General features: G+C 40.1%; 2 protein-coding genes across 2 annotated transcripts; one reads left to right on the plus strand and one right to left on the minus strand.

Annotated features, from left to right (window-relative positions):
- Window positions 1–3,945: 3,945 nt before the first annotated feature.
- Window positions 3,946–7,879, plus strand: LOC135263788 (zinc finger protein 239-like). The gene is made up of 2 exons (XM_064352173.1): window positions 3,946–4,353; window positions 5,014–7,879. Exon 2 carries the CDS (start codon window positions 5,059–5,061, stop codon window positions 6,142–6,144), a length of 1,086 nt encoding a protein of 361 aa, XP_064208243.1. The 5' UTR covers window positions 3,946–4,353; window positions 5,014–5,058; the 3' UTR covers window positions 6,145–7,879.
- Window positions 7,880–8,252: 373 nt separating this feature from the next.
- On the minus strand, window positions 8,253–14,282 carry ftr82 (finTRIM family, member 82). Its single transcript, XM_064352174.1, has 7 exons — window positions 13,518–14,282; window positions 11,404–11,499; window positions 10,577–10,810; window positions 10,108–10,267; window positions 9,887–9,943; window positions 9,538–9,606; window positions 8,253–9,219 (listed from the first exon to the last, which is right to left on the minus strand). The coding sequence occupies exons 1-7, from the start codon at window positions 14,100–14,102 to the stop codon at window positions 8,699–8,701; spliced, it is 1,722 nt and encodes a 573-aa protein (XP_064208244.1). The 5' UTR covers window positions 14,103–14,282; the 3' UTR covers window positions 8,253–8,698.
- Between the last annotated feature and the right edge of the window lie 173 nt (window positions 14,283–14,455).

Consider the following 14,455-nt stretch of genomic DNA (forward strand, 5'->3'; position numbering starts at 1 on the left):
ACTATATCCTAAATAATTCTACAATAAAACATACCCAACAAAATACTCTAAATTGAAAAATGCTATTCAGAGAAAATATGTTTGCATTTGATTATTTTAAAATAGCTACTCCATTATATATTATATTAATCTATATAATATAATATATTAATATTAATATTAATATATTATATTAGTCTGTTTTGTGCAAGAGAACGACTTATGAGATGAAACCAATATATACGAATTTACAAAAAGGCGATACCATGGACAATTAAATATAAAGATTAAGTACTTACCGGACAACAACATAAAAATGAATACTTGAAGCTCATTTTGGTAGTTTGCAGTGTTTCGTCTTGTTCAGTGAGCTGAAGTAGTAATGATCAATGATGAATTGGTTGTAAATTTTCAGTGTACATGTACGTCTGTGACATCATTGTGAAGATAAAAGAGCGAATTTACAATGATTCTTATTTCACTGTGACGTCGGTTATTTTTGCATTGTGTTGCCTAGAAATGTTCGATACCTTAGTTACTAGTGTGTAAACAGACAAGTTTCGTTAATAAACTTAGTTACCGAATTTCTACTAGCATGTACGTTTCTATCCCTAGGTGTTATGATCAGCATTACTGTAACCAAATAAAATTGTTGTGTTCAAACTCAAATTTACATTTGAAGGACACTGTTTTTGACATCTCGACAGCATTAAATTAATGACCTCTTAGAACGCAACGTGTTATTATTGTTCAAAACATCCGAATTCCGGAATTAGTTTTTAACACCATATTTAGAAACGGTCGCTAAGTAACAACATCTCTTCATAACAACCAAGTCTGGCGTGTATAGATCATAAATCCCCAGTCTATCCAGTTCTATATGTTTATTTTCGGTTTTATGTGTTTTGTTAATACCGCTTTCTGACTCGGAGGCTGGATGCAGTTAATTCAGTGCAGTACAGGGTCAGAGGCTGACAATTACCCACTGCCGTCAATGACATGCGGCACAGTGACCCACAGAAGTAGATCCACCTTGGATTTTCATAGACCTGTAGGGATGCCCCGACCAGTGAGCAGGCCAATCCCTCCCGATCCTCCGTTAATTCGAACTATGCATGCGCGCATTTAACGATATTAAATATGTCGCGAGAGTGTAGGCTACTTTAAAAGGGAAGAGTTGACGCGGAGTGAATCAAATACAGGCTATGTTTAACCTTTGCTGCTTCCAATCAGTTGATTTGCGAAACTTGGTACGGTTGGTAACGAATTGAGTTAGAGCTTGACCAAGCAAAGTAGGCTACCATAGGTGTTTTGTGACATTTCAATACAATGCAGCAGGTGCCTGACGCTTAGTCTGGAGTCACTGTTTTTCCAAAACCAGTGTTATATAGCCTTTTAATGAAATGTGAATCAATTTACACAATGGAAAAGGAGACTGTAAAATCTTAATACATCAGTCTAACAGCTGTCAGCTAATAGTTTTTTTTTTTTTTATTTTTATTTTTTACCAAAAATTAATCGCTTGCAAATAAATTGAATTATGTGCAATCATCCTGAGTTGTGTTGCAGAAATGCATGGTTTATTGGCTTAGCTTTCATTCCTTCTCAGTGACAATTTTTTAATTACTGGATTAGCCCCAAACTGGCGGTGTCATTTGACCCACTGTTACAAATGGAGTTGTCCATTGAATCACATAATGGTACTGTAGACAAATTGAGAAGTAATGTATTAGAGGTACTGAATTTATATAGCGCTTTTATACAAAATACAAAAATTTATGCCTCTCATTGACCCATTCACACACACACTCACACACCAACATGCAAGGTACCAATCAGCTTGTTGGGAGCAATTAGGGGTTAGGTGTCTTGCTCAGGGACACTTCGACAAGCCAAGGGCGGGGGATCGAACTGGCAACCCTCCGACTGCCAGACACCCGCTTTTACCTCCTGAGCTATGTCACGGTGGTTGTCTGGATGTGGTGCGTTTGCAGAGGATGTTTTAATATCTTGAGTGGGTTCAAAGAGAAATTGGCTATTTGCAAAAACACATTTTACAATATGGCACAATCTATCCATCCATTCATTATGTGGCTTATTCTGAGCAGGGTCGCGGGGGGTGCTGGGAGCCTATCCCAGCGTGCATTGGGTGAGAGGCAGGAATAAACCCTCGACAGGCCGCCAATCTGTTGCAGGGCACACACACCATTCACTGACACACTCATACCTATGGGCAATTTAGAGTGTCCAATCAGCCTATCTGCACGTCTTTGGACTGTGGGGGGCAAACCAGGGTACCCGGAGGAAACCTACGTGGCCACTGGGAGAACATGCAAACTCCACACAGAAAAGCCCAAAGCCAAGATTCGAACCCACAACCTTCTTGCTGTGAGGCGAGAAGGTTGCACCACCGCACCACCCAATGTGGCACTAGCATATACGAATTAATGACTGCAACACAATCATGGACTGTTTATTTGTCTAGATTTTACACTAAACAAAAATATAAATGCAACACTTTTATTTGTGCCATTTTTAATGCGTTTAAATAATACCTGAAAGATTTGTTCTATGTGCACAAAGATCTTATTTCTCTCAAATTTTGCCAACAAATTTGTTTATATCACTGTTAGCTAACATTTCTCTTTTGTCAAGATAATCCATCTCCTGCACAGGTGTGGCATATCAAGATGCTGATTAAAAGCCATGATCACTACACAGGTGTTCCTCATGATGGGGTCAATAAAATGTTGAGTTTTTTGTTGTTCAACACCATGTCACAGATGCCTCAAGAGTTAAGAGATTGTGCAATTGGCATGCTGACTGCAGGAATGTCCTGTAGAGCTGTTGCCAGAGTAATGGGTGTTCATTTCTCCACCATAAGCCGCCTCCAGCATTGTTTCAGAGATTTTGGAAGTTCGTCCAACAGGCCTCACAACTGCAGACCACGTGTAACCACGCCAGCCCAGGACCGCCACATCCGACTTATTCACCTGCAGGATCATCTGACGCCAGCCACACGGACAGCTGATGAAACGGTTGGTTTACACAACCATAGAATTTCTGCACAAACTGTCAGAAATTGCCTCAGGGAAACTCATCTGTGTGCTCAACGTCCTCACCGGGGTCTTGATTTGTCTGCAGTTCGGCGACACATTCAACTTGAGTCAGCAAGAGCTCACCTTTGATGGCCACTTCTTCCATGTTCTTCCATGGCCTGCATACTCACCAGACATGTCACCCATTGAACATGTTTGGGATGCTCTGGACCGGCGCATACGACAGCGTGTTCTAGTTCCCACCAATATCCAACAACTTCCTACAGCTATTGAAGAGCAGTGGGACAATCAACAATATGATCAATTCAATGCTAAAGAGATGTTGCCTTGCATGAAGCAAATGGTGGTCACACAATATACTGATTGGTATTCTGTTCATGTCATGGTATCTTTTTGGGGGAATCTGTGACTAACAAATGCATGTCTGCATCCCCAATCACATGAAATCAATAGATAAGTGCTTAATGAGTCTATTTAAGTTGACTGATTTACGTTTATTACCTTTGAACTCAGTAAAATCTTCAAAATCGATGTGTGGCATTTATATTTTTGTTCAGTGTATATAAAGCAGGGAATTTATGTTTCTTTCACATTCATATAAAATGTATTTTATTGTATTAAATTTATAGACATATGACTACCTTTGTGAATATAGCCATTGAAAATGTCTAGCCAGCTAGTGCTCGTATGTAGAATAGAAGTGTGTGCTGCAAATTACTTCTCCACATAATATACGAATTATGAACAGGATTTTATGGCAACCGTTAAATATGTACTTTAAGATGAGTTAGTCTTTAGTGTTCTTTGAATTGACAAAAATACGTTTTGTAGTTTGCAAAGAAGCTCATTTCAGAAGACCACAACGTTATTTAAACAGTCCGAGCAGTTGAGAGGTGATGGGCTTGATTAGATGGGCGTGTCATACTCAGCGAATTCTTCACTGTACGATTCTGTTAAGGTTAAGTAAAAACAAGCGTGCGTGTAAGACAAAGCGCTACAGTGGACCGAAACCCGCTAGCAAATCATTTTTTCTTGTATTGGGAACAGCATTGTTTTAGATATTTAAAAAAATAACGCTAATACAGTGTAAACCCGTAATACACGGTCATGCCGTTTTGATTGGGAACGTGCAAAAGAATAACGCTCATTTCAGACGTACGTCGTTACAATTGTTTACAATTTATAATTTTGCTACAAACACTGTATTGCTTTTGACAATAGCTGACGATGTTCGTGGGGAGGTGCCTAGCGGAAGTTATTGGCTGTGTTCAAAATGGCGATATAATTGTGATGAATGAACGGTTAATACTTCAAAGTGAGTATTTTTGTACACGAAAAATACTATTAGGCTAATCAATATAGTTTTAAAAATGGAAAATGTCAAGGGCATTTTTGTTAGTGGCTAGCATATGCTACTTACTAGATAGTGGAATTAGACTGACTTAGCCAGACTGAGCAGAGTATAGCGTATGTAAAAGGGGGAAAATGATAGCTGCAACAATAACACGTAAAGCGTCGCCTATTTAAATAGTAGCCTAATGTTTAATAGGCTATGAGTGACTATTACTAATCTGGTGCGGGCAAGGATTGCATGCTTTCAAGCAATATTTAGTTCAGCACAAATGTCTATTTTAATTTACTTGCTGTCTTGGAAACATTTCATATTTCATATTTTCATCGATTTCATATTTTGAAAACGGTTCTTACTCATATGGCATTCCAGATCAAGGGCAATTCCCTAATTTATCAATGTTGTTTTGCCAGAAATTAATCTTAATTGTTTTGCCTATGGAAGTCAGCCGAGAGCAAGCTTTACTGTTAATTGAATCTCAAAAGTATTGAAAGTCTTAAAAGTCGCACTTTTTCAATCAATCAGTTGACAGAGCTTTATTATTTAAAGCTCATTTGGTATACTTAAATATGAGTAGGTTTATGTTTTTATGGGTGTTCTTTGAATATCTGCCATCTTTTTCAGCTCTGAAGTACCACATTTCCCATTGCCACTAGAGGGGTTTTAGTAATGGAATCTGTTGCATTTGATGAAGATTCATCTGAAGAAAGGGTATTGCCTGATGGAGCCGAAGTACCTGAGCTGGACCCTGCGGACCAGTCGGAGGATTCTGAACTTGGGGACCGGTTTATTCAGGAACGCGACTGTGAAAATCTGCACATTGTTGTGAAGGAGGAGGAAGAGGAATGGGAGCTGGGTTTAATGAACGAGGAGCGCAGCCCATCTCAGTTGGAGGACTGCACATCGGGCGGAGAGGGGGACACTTTACCCTCAGCAACTGTAACAGTTCTGGGTCCCAAACGACGAAGTGCTAGACACAGGAAAGAGAAACCTCTGCAGAAGTGTGCCGAATGTGGTAAGTGTTTCAAATTCAAGTGCCTCCTCAAGCAGCATCGGCGAATTCACACGGGTGAGAAGCCATACTCTTGCAACGAGTGTGGTAGGAATTTCGGGAACCTCACCAGCCTTCGCATGCACTGGCTGGATCACAAGGGAGAGAAACCCTTCCTTTGTCAGCAGTGTGGAAAATCCTACAAACAGCGGTCCCACTTACTGGACCACCAGCGCGTTCACACTGGAGAAAAGCCGTATCACTGTGCTGACTGCGGGAAGACATTCAGAAGACAGCAGTACTTGAAACGGCACCAGCACACTCACACGGGCCTGAAACCCTATGCCTGCAAGGTGTGCTCCAAGACTTTTGGCTGGATGGAGAGCATGATAAAGCATCTGCAGTCTCACTCGGGTAAAAAGCCCTTCCAGTGCAGCCAGTGTGGGAACAAGTTCACGGAAAAGAGAAACCTGCGGACCCACCTGCTGCTGCACACCGGCGAGAAGCCCCACACCTGCAGCTTCTGCGGTAAGAGGTTCAGTGTCGTGAGCCACCTCCGCAGGCACGAGAACATTCACAAAGGCGAGAAGCCTTATCGGTGCGACGTGTGCGAGAGGAGCTTCAACCAGCTTGGCAACCTGAAGGCCCACAAGAGAGTTCACACAGGGGAGAAGCCATTCCACTGCGAGCACTGTGAGAAGAGCTTCACCCACCGGGTCAGCCTCAAGAACCACCAAAAGTACCACTCTGCCAAAAAACCCTAGCGCAGCTAAACCTTGAGGTGAACCACCTGACCGGCTGGAAAATTCGCAGGGCGCTACATTCATCTCAGCAGAACGTCATTAATCCAGGGTCGCTCAAGAACATGTGACTGTACTTAAACTGACACTTATCTGCAATGGAGGTCACTGTGAGAAAGGAAGGGTCAGAGGTTTCCATCAAAGACCTTAGAACAAAGGCTGCTGATTAAGGGACTGAAGTTTACTTTAAAAAATGAGCTACGGTCAAAGGGCTTTGGTCCTTTGGGTAGATAGATTTGCTTGACTGAAGAGGGGATTCACTAACACGTGAATTAAGTATTACCTGGCTGCATGCCCTGTGTTGTATGGCTGATATACTGAATTAAAAAAAAAAGTTAATTGCAAAGTTTTAGGTCATGGAGAAATAGGCTTAGAATTTATTTTTTACCAGTTTATTTTTTCCCACAGATCTTAAAACAAATGCTACACTATGTGACTAATACAACAATCATTATGTACATGTTTAGGTTATACTCAGATAGCAGCATGGTAGTTAAATGGCAATGTTTATAGTGTTACAAATTGGATGTAGACCAGGTCTGTGCAATTACATATTTGGAATTGCACTTCTGAAGTTTTAATTAATTTATGAAATACAATGAATGTGCATATAGCTTTCATACAAACAGCCAAAGCTAGCTTTTTATGTATGGAAGTATGCTGTAAACATTATAGTTATGTACCAGAAATATTCATACACATTTGATTAATTTGTCAAAATTCTGAAACCTTGTTCATTTCAATTTGATAACTTTGGTCTGTGCATAGCACAGAAGAATCATATGAATCCTAAGCAGTAGTATACATGTGAATGATATTGATCATTAGATGGGGGGCCTGGAGTATTTGTTCATTCTTATTTAAATGTATTCTGGCTTAATATCAAAGCACCACTGGAATAACCTGTTTTGACAGAGGTCAAATTTAAGTGTTGTTTTGACATTGCCTCTAAGTAAAAACAGTAAAATATAATCTGTGGTATATTCTGATGTACCATGAATGTTTTTTTTTTATTATTCAATCTTTTTTCTCATTTGCATTCCATTTTGTTTTCACCCTAAAGGTCACTCTTGGACCCTCTTCATTCATCAAAAGTTTTTTTTTTTTTTTTTGCTGCTACGTATTACAGCACATTTACTTCAGTGTAAATGACTCTGCCAGCCATTCAGATTCTGGAAATTATTGAATCATATGTGTGTAATAACAGAGACAAGTGTTTAAATAAATAAAGAAGTCTTAAATGGGGTCTGAAATGTAGAAACAGTGCCTAAAATATACACAATGAATTAAACATTCTAATCTCTGATTATATACATTAACTTGTCAAGCACAAAGATGAAAGCAACATGCATTGTATTCTGAAGGATGTACTGTATTTGACTGTCAAAAAATAGCACCTGTTCTAGCTTTAAATACATTCAAATCTCCACATACTTGGGTCAGAAGTATTATTCTTCTGTGTTGCCAATTAAAAAATTATCATTGTGGGCTTAGAACTCACACATAAGTAAAAATTCTGATTGAATCTCCCTACAGCCGATTGAACGTAATAGAGAGCAAGCAGAGTTGTTTGAATGTCACAAAGTCACTGTACCCGCTTCTTATCTTTCAGGTGATTGGATGAAAAAGGAGGTAGATAAAGGCAAGTGGTTAATATGTTAAGTGTGTGCAAAGACTGTTATCAATGGAATCTTTTTCATAGAAGGAATTAGGAATTTAAATGAATTTGTTCATTTTCTTATCTCTGTATTTGTTTACACATGGTAAATTATTAATTTTTAGAAAGTTCCTTTTTCTTGTATGTTTTTTTTCAATGTTATCTTGTTGGAATTCTGAAAATGAAAACGTAATTAGATAAACAAATATATATATATATATATATATATATAATATATATATACCTAATGCACTTAATATGGTCTATACATAAGGTCTATACATTTTTAACTAAACTTTTGTTGGAAACAGTACATATCTTAAGTATATTTACAGTAATGAATTCTCAGATGTTTTCAAAGACTGAATGTGAATGTAAAAAATTACCACTTTTGAAGGGAGTAAAATACAAGAAATTTGTTTAATCTTGAAAAGTTTATTTAAAATATTGTTCTGTTTCAACAAAAAAGCAATAATCACTGTGTTACTGTTGTGCTGGTATTATTTCCCTTAATTATATATGGTATGGTTGAACATAAAAAATTAGTACTTAAGTGAAAAAAGAAAAGTGTGCGCTGGATCATAAATAGATTAAAGGAATGTATAATTTTTAACATGCATGTCAAGAACATCTTACAATATACACTTCAATATTTAGGTACTGACAATAAGATGACAGTTGAAGGAAAATTATGAAAAATACTGAAACAAAGCCTTCTTTAACAGCATATGGGTACATAAATTCACAATAAAAAAAACAAATGTAAAAACAAATGCAATCCAAAAAAGTTAAAAGGAGCCATGTGGTACAATGTAAATGTTTTTTTTTTTTTTTTTTTTCTTCGTACGAGGAGTAGGCCGATCATTTCAGTTGGCAAATCTTAACGGAGGTGCCCACTCCAAAGCCGGGGTATAGTGACTCCTTAAACGTTGTCTCAAACTTATGCAGGAGGGTCATAGTCTCCCCAATGCTGTAGAAGGACAGGATCCCAGCGGTGTGATCTAAATAGACTCCTATCCTAGGGGAGTGGGGAGCGTTTATGGCCTTGTCCACTCTGTTGTGCCAGGCCGAGTAGCCGGAGTCGGAGCAGAGCAGGCTCCAGGACTTGTCGTTGTAGCCCAGGAGGCAGAGGGACCCTTTGCCTTTTCGGCTGATCCCCTTGTAGGCCACCCCGATGGAGAACTCCCCGCTCCACTCAATTTCCCAGTAGAAGCGCCCCCCTGACAGGGCCTCCCGGCACAGCACCTGGGCAAAGCTGTCGAACCTCTCCGAGTTCTCGGAATACGGCTGCAGGTCTCTGGTCCGGATCACCTTTCTGTTGCCATCAGACAAGTGGAGCTCTTTGTATGCAGTACTGGGATCCAATCTGAGCTGGCAGAAGTCTGTATGGAAAAATATAGTGTATCCAATATGCTTAAAATAATACTTATCACAATCTTATTATATCAAAGTGGTACCTAAATTACTCAGATTAAATGTTAAACCAAATTAAAATGTCTCCTCCGAGTAAACCACTTACATTTAAAGGTAACATAGAACATAGAAATTGTCCAGTTGTGTTATTTTATCATCTTATTAATAGATTATTATAATATTTCATCATCATCATCATCTTATTAAATAATGGGGAAATTTTGATATGAATTCAAATAGTATTGACCTGAGCGAGAGAAAGATGGGGGTTTGAGACAGATACTTACATTTCAAGAAGTCAGATCTGCTCTTTGGTTCAAGAGGTGGAGCACTATCCACCATGGTCATCTCTTTAGCTAGGTTCAGAGCAAACACAAAAGCTGTTACTTCAATGAAAAGGTATGTGGAGCCTGTCTAGGATAGTAAAGAGTAGTTCCTGTTTCAGTCCTATGCTTGCAAATGCTTTGTTGACAAAGGAATTCAGTATGCTTAGTGAAGCCTGGTAATACAGGAAAACTCATCATGACATATTCTAAACATGTTCTGCGGTTTAACAAATACACACCTTCTTATACTACTGTAACATGGTTGTGAAATTTAAAATTGTGCAGTAAGCATGCAGGAATTAATCATTACCTCTAATGGTTCTGTCCCTTGTCCGGTTCTCCATTGTGTAAACGGGAGTTTCATTCACTGTAACACAACACACAGGAACTTGTTAGAAATGTTCGAATCAGAGATTCAAAGCTACATACTGTGACAGGCCCCTTCCCACTTGGATGAATCTGAACAATAATCCCATTGTTTCATTACGTGCAGTGCCTTAGCCTTCAACCTTTGTTGGTAGCAGGTCTGACCTGATTTGGAGATCTTCATTAGTTCCTCTCTGCTCAGTTCCTCCAGGCGCTCCTTAATTTCAGCCACCGCTTTCCGAGCAGCTCCGAAGGAGAAGTCTGGGTTGAGTGACACCCGTGGTATGACCCCATCATCAGTAGGGGTGCAGAGATAATTGAAGTTCTGTAACAGGCAAGAGCAGACAAAACATGTGAGCTTGTGATAAAGAAAGATAACCTTCTGTGAACACACTTTCTCTGAATATAATGGTGCAGGTTAAGTAAATAAGGGCATCATTTGTTGTTATTATCACAAAGGTCCAAATTCATTATTCCCTTAGCGATTGAAGGGAATTGAATTTAAATGTATATTTTAGAAACTTTGTGTTTCAATTACTGAAATTGAAATTTCAGTAACTGAAACACAGTGAAATTTCAGTTTGAAATTACAGCATACTGAAGTATTTGATATGAATAATGTGCAGCTTCTGACCTGTAAGAAATGTATATGGTCCTCTGTACTGTGCAGTTGTTTCAGTCCTGACTCTTTCTTCTTCAGCTCCTCAATTTCTTGCTCCAGCCTCTCCACCAGCCCCTCCGCCTGGTTGAAAGCGGCCTTCTCGTTGATGCCGATGAGCTTGGTGACCTCAGCGCGCATCCTCTCGATTGACCGGATCATCTCACTGAACAGCTTCTCGCTCTCAGTCATGGCCCTCTGCGCTGAGCTCTGATTGGGTAGTCCACATATCAGTCAAAGCTGTAATTCCCTTTGCCTGATAGGCGTGCATGAATCTATCAGTGGCATCAAATGCTCTTCTATGAAACATTATTACCACCTCACATCAGTATTAGTGTTTGTACTAGTGCTTATACTATATGTATATCATGGATTCTTGATAGTTGTCAATCTCAACTAAATTTACACTTAAAACATACCACTTCAATGACAGCATAAGCCTGTAGGTATAGAGTGCCTGATCATGCTGATTAATGTTTTCTATGTATGTTTAAACTGGCCATTGAATGAAACATTTAATGGCTCTGTAGAACATAATTTAAAAATGAGTATTTAAAAAACAACAACACGGGAGTATTTGATTAGAAGTACCAAGCACAACCTGAGTAGATCTTTGAATACTGATGGATAAATGGCATTGTGCACTGTACCAAACGCTTCCCATTGCCTTATAATTTCAGTCAAAGAAAGTTGTGTCAATCAAAGAGAAAGTGTCCTTAAAAGAATGCAATATTGGTACATCAGTTAGACTTATTGAGGCTGACTGATGGTATGTGATTGTTTGTTTCACCATTGAAACTTACTTTGAGGGAATCCACTGCTGTTCTGAGTTCGTCCAGTTCCTTCATCCTTTCCTGACATTTCTGACGGATTTCTGCCTGTGAAACTCCCAGCAGTTTCTGTTGAAGTGATTCCAAAAAAAAAAGGTCAAAACTGTAGAGGGTGGCCTTCACTGGCACTGATGTGTGCTTTGGTCTCTGATAGTGTGAACAAAGAACACAGAACTGACAGTGTGGTGGCTTTTGAGCTTTAGGCCTCAATATACTCAACATACTATCTAAAATATAATGTACAAGTGCAATTTAACTAGTTTGGTCTGAGAATGGAAACAGTTATTTAATTTATCCAGAAAAAAGTCACTTGCACTAAACTTTCTGAATGGAGCCATATTTTCATGTAAAATGCTTTGAGTCTGACAGATCCATTGTAGAAATCTATTGTCCACACTACAAAATATGAACACTCATATAATAGTGGGTATGAACTGGATATTGAGTTGTGAACAATGGGATGAATGGTGAACACCCAGAACATTCTGAAGGTATGACGCAGGGCCAAATTATAAATATGTCGTATATAAAAATATAAGTATTTGTGTTTGTGTAGAAACATTTTTGTTACCTGTAAGAAACCCCACTTTAATAACTGCTGCTCTTCTGCTCTCTCTCTTTACTTGAGCGGTGAAAGAGCTGCCAAGCGTGGGCTGCTTTATCTCAGAAGCAAATAAGGAATCCTAACCATGCTTGGAATGTGAAACCGACATTGACTGCTCCAAAAGCCGTTTTCAAGGTGCTCACATTTTGGCCTTGTAAGTCGAAAGGAGTTTTAGTCAAGCCATTAGCCGAGCCCGCTGACCCATTCTTCAAGATAAGCTTGAAGAATGACAGGAATCTGATGAGGAAAAAAGGGCGGGAGGCACAAAGGGAGCAGCCCCTGGTTGTAAATCTGGGCTTGAGTGCAATGAGATCTACCAACCGAAAGCAACACGTTAAGATATAAAATAAAGCACTTCAATGAAGAAGTCTGTTGGCTTTATTATGTTTGCTTATTTTGCTTCACTGGGTTTAATTATTTACCATTTCATTTCAAGGAGGGCCATGTGTTCATTATCCAAAATTATAGCAAATGGCATACTTTTGGCTGAAACGGGAGTTGTGGAAACAGATGTCCTGTTTGTTTTAAAATTCGCAGCTGTTTCCTCATTCATTGTAGCTAAAAACTAAAGGCGGAACACGGTGTGCAATTTACTTTGAATTTGGTTGCCAGCCACGTACGTGGTTTACAACAGGCACATAAACAAGAGGTGGAGTTGGGACCTTGATACTTACAATGATGATGATAAAAATCATTATACAATCAGCACTGGTTCCTGTGATATGAGTAATGGAGGTATGTACAACAGCAGACATCAGTGGGAGAATTGGACTGATAGTGAAATGCAAGGTCACACTGAATCTGTAGACGGAGGGTTTGTACTGGTCATGAAGTGGGTGACGAAAATTCTGGAATTTCAAAGTACAGGTCTCACAAGTTTTTGTGCAAAGGAATACTACACATATTCCTCACGCAACATTCCTGTACCAGACCACACCCCTTACAATTCCACTCCCAAAATCTGTTCCACTTTTTTAAACGGATGAAAAATCTCTCGTGTATATTCCCAAGGCAAAAAGTGTTAGAGGGGGAGTGTTGCTGAAATAATCATTAAAAGCTTGCCTGCAGTTCACCTTGACTATTTGTTTGAACAGCTCAGCTGAACACTGCCTCCACACCTTACAATAAATTCTACCCCCTCTTTCTATATAATCTACGGCAGGCCTTTTCCATCATTTGACAACTTTTTTGACAGGTGTTATATTTGTATTTCAACAAATACAACACCTTGTTAACACAGCTGAGATACACACACACACACACACACACGAGAGAACAGGACTTTGTCTCTTGAAACAAACTGTTTACCTTACAATTCACATTCACCTTCAGTTTTTTTCGTAGCACTTTTGGTTGTTCATTTGATTCCTTTTTACAAGATCCATTAGCACAGCTCTTATGAGTTACGGAATGACCCACTTTAACCACCATGGCAACCACAATTACCACAAACAATTTGGGTTTGAGAAAGAGAGCTGCTTACCTGCTTCTCGCCCCTCTCAGCCTCTGCAGAGACGATGTCGTGGCCCCTGTGCTCACTGACAGTGCAGATAGCACAGATGCACATCTGGTCGGTCCGACAGAACAGCTCCAGGGACTTCTGGTGCTGGGGACAGATCTTGCGGTCCAAGTTTCCCAGCTCGTCCACCAGCTTGTGGCGCTTGAAGGTGGCCGACTCATAGTGAGGCTTCAAATGCTTATCGCAATAGGAGGCCAGGCAGTTCAGGCAGGACTTGATGGCCTTGAACTTCTTGCCCGTGCAGAAATCACACGGCACATCGCCCGCGCCAGCGTAGCTGTTAGGAGCAGCAACCGTCGGGTTGAGGCCCGACTTCTTCATCTTCTCCGCCACTTTGGTCAGCAAGGTGTTGGGGCGCAGCACGGGCCTCTGGGTAAAAGTGATCCGGCACTGAGGGCAGATGTAGATCCCCGTGTAGTCTGCCTCATTCCAGTAGTTGCTGATGCAGTCCATGCAGAAACTGTGACCGCAGGGAATGGCCACAGGATCCCTCAGCATACCAACACAGAGAGGGCAGCTGAAGTAGTCTGGAGACATCGGATCAGCCATTTTTCCACACCTGCAAGGAAGGCACAGAGGCTCCCAGCTTCCACAATACACAGAATGCTTTGCGCTAGCGCTACTAGAGGACCTACTTGTATTTCTGAATTCCAGAGGTTATTGATTGAAAGCAGGCGGAGCTCTGCCCTTTGTGAGTGTGCAGACGCAGCCCAGTTCAGATAAACAGGTTGAGCCGAGGCAGCTGAAGCACAGAGTTAGGAGGGGGCGGGGGGAAGGGATAAAAAGGGGAGAGGCTAAGCACTGGAGAATGAATGAACTGCAGGAAGGAGCACTGGTTGTAGCTTAAGAATGCTGAAAGAAATTAGCATTCCAGCTTGTGTGTTCATCCTACAGCTCTGCTG

Source organism: Anguilla rostrata, chromosome 9 (genome assembly GCF_018555375.3).
Source record: "Anguilla rostrata isolate EN2019 chromosome 9, ASM1855537v3, whole genome shotgun sequence".
NCBI classification, from domain to species: Eukaryota; Metazoa; Chordata; class Actinopteri; order Anguilliformes; family Anguillidae; genus Anguilla; species Anguilla rostrata.